Raw genomic sequence first — 7,870 nt, 5'->3', positions numbered from 1 at the left:
TGTGAGATTGGTGGTCGAATCAGGCTCCACATATCGATGCATCGAATCTTCGACTATTCGGGGTCACCCCTACAAACAATATATCAGCAAATTCTTAACATAAAATGTAACTACATATAAACTTGTATATCTGTGATAAGTCGGTGCTCAGGCTCTAAGGCATATGGCAAAAAGTATCCGTTTGGAATGCCTTCATTTGAGGAAGCAGGTGAACATTGGTGTAACTGGTATAGGATTTAAATAATTCTAGCCAAGGCATTTGCAAGCTATGTGTTACTGTTTCAATTAAATGACAAAAGTTTAATGCAGACTAAAATTAGTATGAATTTGCTGTGGACTGCTAAAAATAAGTTGATAATAGTGTAGAGTCAGTAACAGCCTGCTTGGTGATATTAAATGTTATCAAGTAGGTAAGTGTACCAGATCCTAATTCTCCACTGATGGAAACATCTCCAGGACTTAATTATTCCAACCCTGGCAAAGTATGTCAGAATATTTCTATCTGGTAAACAAATTAGAATGTTGTAAACAAAAAAGAAAGGAAAAAACCAAAAGGATGTTTTGCCAAAGCAGTAAAATGTAAAATCCTTAGTTGCAACACCAATACATGATAAATCTGTAATGACAGAATTGTAAGCGTGTCTGTGTCTCTAATATGTACAGTCACATCTGATGCGTCCTATTTATGGTGCTAATTTAAAACCATAGCCGTACTGCGTTGACAGCAAGAACTAATGCAAGCTACTGACATTTAACCTTCACATTTGAATGTAAGTGCATCAGTAAAAATATGATATAGGAAATGCCATACCAATATGGACCTTGTCTGAGGTTGAGTGGTATAAATAATTTGCTATGAGATGTCAACCCACCACAAGGTGTCAGGCTCGACCTTCATTGTGGTGTGTGTGTGTGTGTGTGTGTGTTGGGGGGGGGGGGTTATCTCACACATAAATTGACTCCCACTTTTGGTGTCCTCACCTTGGAGGTAGATGAGGAATATAATGTTACCTAAGTGTGATGCTAATTACAGGTGAAATTACAGTAAATGCTTAATTCCACATTCAGTGATATGAGTACAGTGGACTCTCCCCCTACACAAATGTCTCTGCTTTCCTCTTTGCTCTTAGTTTAATCTTGAACACTGATGCAAAACCATAACAACCTCAAATGTGCCTTTGGTTGTTTAACACCACTGGTTTGCAAATGCAGAATGTGTTAACTTATCTGCGTATGTCAATCGTCCATCAGCGTTCATCACCAATATTACTTCCTATTTCATCACTTCAAATCCAGCAGAGACCAATCTAATACAGTCTGAAACTGAAAGAACCCAAAAGTGCTTCGGTTTCCCCCTCAATGTGTGCACAGATATGCTTTGTGCCAATGCTTGTTTTTCTTCAAAGGACTGACTCAAAATAATGAAGCTCCTTTTTAGGTTCCTCACTAACAAGGTTTTATTTCGGTGACCTTACATTGTGAAGAATGTTTAAGGCTTTTACAAAATGACAGTAAATGTGATTTTTTTTTTTTTTTTTTTGTGTGAGATTCACATTGGCGTATGCACAGTGTGATGACAGGCTTCAAAGTGATCATCTTTCTCACCATCACCACTCTGTGCTCACTATAACCGTGCATAGCTGTTTTTAAGTTGTGTGCTGCCAATATTAGTAAATGGTATGCAGGACATTATGGCACCACTGTGGTGAATCAAAGTTTAGAATGTTCAAATGCCTGAGGCATGCATGCATGATGAACTTGGAAATGTGGTAAGACTAAGAAGAAACAGGCATTTTCAGTTGGCAAGCAGGGCTTTCGCCACTTTGATGCACTGACTTGTTTAGGTAATGGGTGGTGATGGCGCAGTGGATATGACACATGCCTTTGGTGTGGGAGACCCGGGTTCGATTCCTACTGCGATACATCAACCAATGTGTCCCTGAGCAAGACACTTAACCCATAGTATATATATAGCAATTGTAAGTCGCTTTGGATAAAAGCGTCAGCTAAATGACATGTAATGTAATAGGTCGAGACAAGCTTTTCTTAAGAGAAAATGTATAATACTGGCAAGAGTGTGAATATACAGCAACCTATGTATAAATATGTAGAAAAAGGCTGAATTTCCAGAAAGCAGAACAATACCAGGGTAAAAATGCCTGCAGTAAAGGAAGGATACACATGTGCCTCAGTCACAGGAGGACATATTGTTACATTGGTATAAGTTTGTCAATAACATTCCACTAAACAATATTGTGATTTTTATAAAAAAAAATTACATTGATTTATAAGCTAAAGCTAGAGGTCTGAAACGGCATAACCAAATGTCCATGTTTGTCCCCCCAGGTTTAACATCAAAGTGAATCTCCAGCTGGTCACCAGCTTCATGCTGACAGGCATTTCTGTTGGAGCCAAGTATGCCCAGAATGGACAGCTCTTTGCACGCTTCAAACTCACTGAAACACTTTCTGAGGTAACTGGATTGGTTGATTTTGTAATTGCAACAAACTTGCAATAAACAACATTGGTTTCTGCCTTTTCACTCTTAAGTACTGTAGCTACTTATTTGTGGCGCTTAGAGCCCCAAGGTGTCAGCTAGCTAGCTCTCCTGAACAGTTTCTTTTTCCTTACCTCAGGACACATTGGCTGGACGGCTAGTGATGACCAAGGTAAATTCAGTTCTGCTGCTGCCATTTGGCCGTGAGGGGGTCAGCAGCCACCCGCCTCCTGGGGTCAAAGAGCGTGTTTACGAAGCTGTGATCGAGGAGAAGACCAAGGACTACATCTTCCTAAGGATCTGCAAGGACTGCTGTGAGGAGCTGGGGCTGCTACCTGACAGAGAATTACAGGTATGATTCACACCAAGGGAAAAGTAGACACTTTGCTTAAGCATGAGGCATCCCTATCCTGCTGTCACAACCATATATTAAATAGGAGTGGTGGATTGACAGCAGTGGAAAGGGCAGGTGAATGATCTCTTAACACATGCAATATCTTTGTACTAAGAGATTTGAGTTAGCATCCATTTCAGGATTCACTCCACCCTGATGCTTTGGCCTCGAAAAAACTTTGAGGGTTAAAGTTTCACATATCGATTAGCATTTTAACAAAAGGTTGCAGGACAGAGGTGGACCATCTTTCCAGGAAAACCTGTGTGTTCTTGTATGTCTGTGTAAGCACTGTTACGTGTCAGGTTCTCTGAGAAATTTCCCTTCATTGAATAACTCTACCTTCAGCAGCTTGATATGTTTCTTCCCTTCTGCAGAACGTCAGCAGATGAAGCAAGTGGTTGTGTTAACAGTTATCAAAACAACCCTTATCCTATCTCTGTGGGAGCATAACCTTCGTATTCGTCTGCATACGCTGATTCTGCCTGCTTACGTGATGCAATTTCATTTCCCTATCTCACGTCTGTGGGTTCTCAGAATATTTCACACTGCCTTGATGTTTCATGCTCTTCTAACTTTGGCATATCTCAGACTTTTCTGCCCTTGTATTCATTGTTTCTCACTTTCTTGCTTTGTCTTTTCTCCCCACTTTTGCTACTTAATGTTAAAGTTTTTATCTCTTGTGTATTTTTTTTCTCTCCTTCTGATTTTCAAACGTCTATCCTAAAGACATTGCATACTTTACAGTATACCTGTTAGGAGCCAGTATCTGTTAGCATGATGATGAGGCAGTGGAAACAAAATCTTAGTGATTACTAGGGTTGGGTACCGAAACGCGGTGCCAATAGGGTACCGGTTCCGACCTAAACGGTAGTAACGAGACCGAATAAGAACGAAAATTTCGGTGCCTTATTTCGGTGCCTGACTTTACGCTACACTCAACAGCAGGTAACGTTAGCCTACCTTTAGCTAGCAGCTGGATTAAACACGGTTAAAATGCTGACAGCTAACGTTAAACAGTGTAAAGTGTGACTGTATTTCAACACCGGGACGCAACAGTCTGCTCTGCAGCGCAGCAGATGCCGACGTCGGAAAAACACAGTGCGTTCACTGAAACTGGTAACCTACAGCTTCGCGGTGCATTCAAAGTTATTGTAAAATTCCCTTTTCCCATCTGGTGGTTGTTTTTGTCATTCAACAGCAATTTACTGGTGAAATAAGTTATTGTTTATTATAAGTTATAGTTATTACATTACTATTAAATCATTTAATTTTGACCATATGGCCGTAGTAATAAACATGTTGTTCTTAAATGTCGCCGACTGTTGTTGAGTACCCTTCTTTTTTTTCTTCTTTTTTTTTTTTAACTTTCTTAAAAAGTATCGGTTCAGGCACCGTTTAGGCACCAGCACCGTTTTAAAAGTACCGCTTTAGCACCGGTATCGAAAAAAAAAAAAACGATACCCAACCCTAGTGATTACATAAAACTGGTTTAAGCAAAGGGATTAAATAGAAGTGTAGGCTCCCCAAGACACCAAGGTAAAAATAGACAACTTGTCAGCTGTGCCATGGTTGGTACTAACTAAACATGGCGCACAATTGTGCAACCAACACTTGGTGGGGTTGTTGCAAGTGTTACCGTCCTGCCCAGTCTCCTAGTCCCTCTCACTGGGAAGAATCTCCATTCCATGATGTTGATACCCCCATGATTCACTTTGTGGATGATATTGGTCAATAGCACCTGAAGCACATGAAAGCACCTAGTTTTTGCAGAATTTGACAATTTGATTTCCGTAATATTGACAGGTGGACACATGTACAGTGAGGAAAATAAGTATTTGAACACCCTGCTATTTTGCAAGTTCTCCCACTTAGAAATCATGGAGGGGTCTGAAATTGTCATCGTAGGTGCATGTCCACTGTGAGAGACATAATCTAAAAAAAAAATCCAGAAATCACAATGTATGATTTTTTAACTATTTATTTGTATGATACAGCTGCAAATAAGTATTTGAACACCTGAGAAAATCAATGTTAATATTTGGTACAGTAGCCTTTGTTTGCAATTACAGAGGTCAAACGTTTCCTGTAGTTTTTCACCAGGTTTGCACACACTGCAGGAGGGATTTTGGCCCACTCCTCCACACAGATCTTCTCTAGATCAGTCAGGTTTCTGGGCTGTCGCTGAGAAACACGGAGTTTGAGCTCCCTCCAAAGATTCTCTATTGGGTTCAGGTCTGGAGACTGCCTAGGCCACGCCAGAACCTTGATATGCTTCTTACAGAGCCACTCCTTGGTTATCCTGGCTGTGTGCTTCGGGTCATTGTCATGTTGGAAGACCCAGCCTCGACCCATCTTCGATGCTCTAACTGAGGGAAGGAGGTTGTTCCCCAAAATCTCGCAATACATGGCCCCGGTCATCCTCTCCTTAATACAGTGCAGTCGCCCTGTCCCATGTGCAGAAAAACACCCCCAAAACATGATGCTACCACCCCCATGCTTCACAGTAGGGATGGTGTTCTTGGGATGGTACTCATCATTCTTCTTCCTCCAAACACGGTTAGTGGAATTATGACCAAAAAGTTCTATTTTGGTCTCATCTGACCACATGACTTTCTCCCATGACTCCTCTGGATCATCCAAATGGTCATTGGCGAACTTAAGACGGGCCTTGACATGTGCTGGTTTAAGCAGGGGAACCTTCCGTGCCATGCATGATTTCAAACCATGACGTCTTAGTGTATTACCAACAGTAACCTTGGAAACGGTGGTCCCAGCTCTTTTCAGGTCATTGACCAGCTCCTCCCGTGTAGTTCTGGGCTGATTTCTCACCTTTCTTAGGATCATTGAGACCCCACGAGGTGAGATCTTGCATGGAGCCCCAGTCCGAGGGAGATTGACAGTCATGTTTAGCTTCTTCCATTTTCTAATGATTGCTCCAACAGTGGACCTTTTTTCACCAAGCTGCTTGGCAATTTCCCCGTAGACCTTTCCAGCCTTGTGGAGGTGTACAGTTTTGTCTCTAGTGTCTTTGGACAGCTCTTTGGTCTTGGCCATGTTAGTAGTTGGATTCTTACTGATTGTATGGGGTGGACAGGTGTCTTTATGCAGCTAAAGACACCTGAAAAAGGTGCATCTAATTTAGGATAATAAATGGAGTGGAGGTGGACATTTTAAAGGCAGACTAACAGGTCTTTGAGGGTCAGAATTCTATCTGATAGACAGGTGTTCAAATACTTATTTGCAGCTGTATCATACAAATAAATAGTTAAAAAATCATATTGTGATTTCTGGATTTTTTTTTAGATTATGTCTCTCACAGTGGACATGCACCTACGATGACAATTTCAGACCCCTCCATGATTTCTAAGTGGGAGAACTTGCAAAATAGCAGGGTGTTCAAATATTTATTTTCCTCACTGTATGTATGTCTTTTTAACTCATGTCTACACAATTAAATTTGCTTAAGTTGACTTAAGACTTAACTTGATTTAGCTGTAGAGCGGCTGGCAATATTGTTGTCTTGATTGGTTTGGTGGCAATAAAAAGTATTCATTGGAGTGCTGTCCTAATTGCCTTTTATATATTGTTTTTGTAGAACATAATTTAATTTGAGCAATTGTACTTAGAAGTATTTTAAAACTATTCGTAGATACAATGCACACATTGCATGTATTTCATTCGTTATGTTTGATAAATGTGGGTTCTCTAACAGTGGTTCCTAACCTTTTTGGTCTGTACACCCACAGCCAGATGAACTCATGTACCCCTTCATCAATTCTCAATGTGTTCCAAATGTATAACACTATTGATAAGTGGATATTGTTAATTTTATCATCCAAATGAACTGTCAATATTTAGGTTAGGTTGGTCAGGAATCAAAACTGAATGATTCCCATTTTATCCAAAATTATACAACCCTAACAAGAACGGTTTTGATTGAAATATTTGATTAAATTACAATGTTTTGCTCATAACATAGTATCCGTGGCCTGTAGATGGATATAGGCGAGTGGGCTGATTGCATTTACTGCTTAGTAAACTCTTGGCATTGCCTCTGTGTCAGGTGGAGCTCCAGTTCCAGCTGAACAGACTGCCACTCTGTGAGATGCACTATGCCCTGGATCGCATCAAAGAAAATAACATCCTTTTCCCTGACATTGGCCTTGTCCCCACCATCCCTTGGAGCCCTAACAGGTGTGTATTTTACCATGAACACAATCACACACATTTCAATGTTGAGGGCTGATTCATAAATTAGTTTTACGTTAAAGGCAGCCCTCAATATTTTGTTCTGATTATTGTTTCCATCTCCTGCGGGCATGGTGTCTCACTCCATTGAGTCAATGGGAACTCTGGGATACATTACTGCCTTGAAATGAGGAAAAATGCCATATAAATAGATGAATAAAATTTGACTTTGCTTTAAACACATGGCAGACTGTTTCATGTTGCTGTGTGGAAGAGGGAACCTTCCTTCATATTGCAGATGAACAGTGAAGACTTCACTAAATATTAGATATCTGCCAATCAACAACTTCCATTTATATTATTTTAAATGTGAGGGAAGATGTGTGTGATGTGTTTGAATTTTAACATCAGACGTGGTGGTACCGTAAAGCGGTTTGTTTTAATATAAAGACACACTTTGGCACTTCAACCATGAAGTATATAGTGAATAAAAGCATTGCATCTTGGTTTGTGGTTGTGCCATAGTAGTATACATCATTAACATCTCAATGTCTTAACATCTTAATGGTCATTTTATAACTGATGTGCACACACGGTGACAAATCAAAGGTAGAGCAGTGACCGTTTTCTAAACATCAGTGAGTGGCCATATTGTCTATTCCTATCCACATCTTTCACCTTAGTAATTAGGAAAATGACATTTAGACCTAAGCAGTGTGGAGTTTACTGATGTCATGTTGATACTAATGGGCTATTTTCTCAATTCAGAGAAACAATACAACCCTACATAT

At 40.2% G+C, this 7,870-nt stretch overlaps 1 protein-coding gene and 1 long non-coding RNA gene across 3 annotated transcripts in view; one reads left to right on the top strand and one right to left on the bottom strand.

The window, feature by feature from the left end:
- helz (helicase with zinc finger) overlaps positions 1-7,870 on the top strand; it is a 71,532-nt gene that overhangs the window by 24,262 nt on the left and 39,400 nt on the right. For both annotated transcript variants that reach the window (XM_036000767.1, XM_031289596.2), the window contains exons 13-15: positions 2,347-2,473; positions 2,637-2,849; positions 6,955-7,085. In XM_036000767.1, coding sequence (XP_035856660.1) covers positions 2,347-2,473; positions 2,637-2,849; positions 6,955-7,085 — 471 coding nt within the window. The remainder of the gene's footprint in view (positions 1-2,346; positions 2,474-2,636; positions 2,850-6,954; positions 7,086-7,870) is intronic.
- Positions 3,567-4,487, bottom strand: LOC118494946. Its single transcript, XR_004897156.1, has 2 exons — positions 4,358-4,487; positions 3,567-3,692 (listed from the first exon to the last, which is right to left on the bottom strand). It is a non-coding gene; the product is annotated as an uncharacterized LOC118494946 (long non-coding RNA).

This window comes from Sander lucioperca, chromosome 4 (genome assembly GCF_008315115.2).
Source record: "Sander lucioperca isolate FBNREF2018 chromosome 4, SLUC_FBN_1.2, whole genome shotgun sequence".
In the NCBI taxonomy this organism is placed as follows: Eukaryota; Metazoa; Chordata; class Actinopteri; order Perciformes; family Percidae; genus Sander; species Sander lucioperca.
The sequence above is the reverse complement of the archived record's forward strand: the minus strand, read 5'-3'. Positions and strand labels throughout refer to the sequence as shown.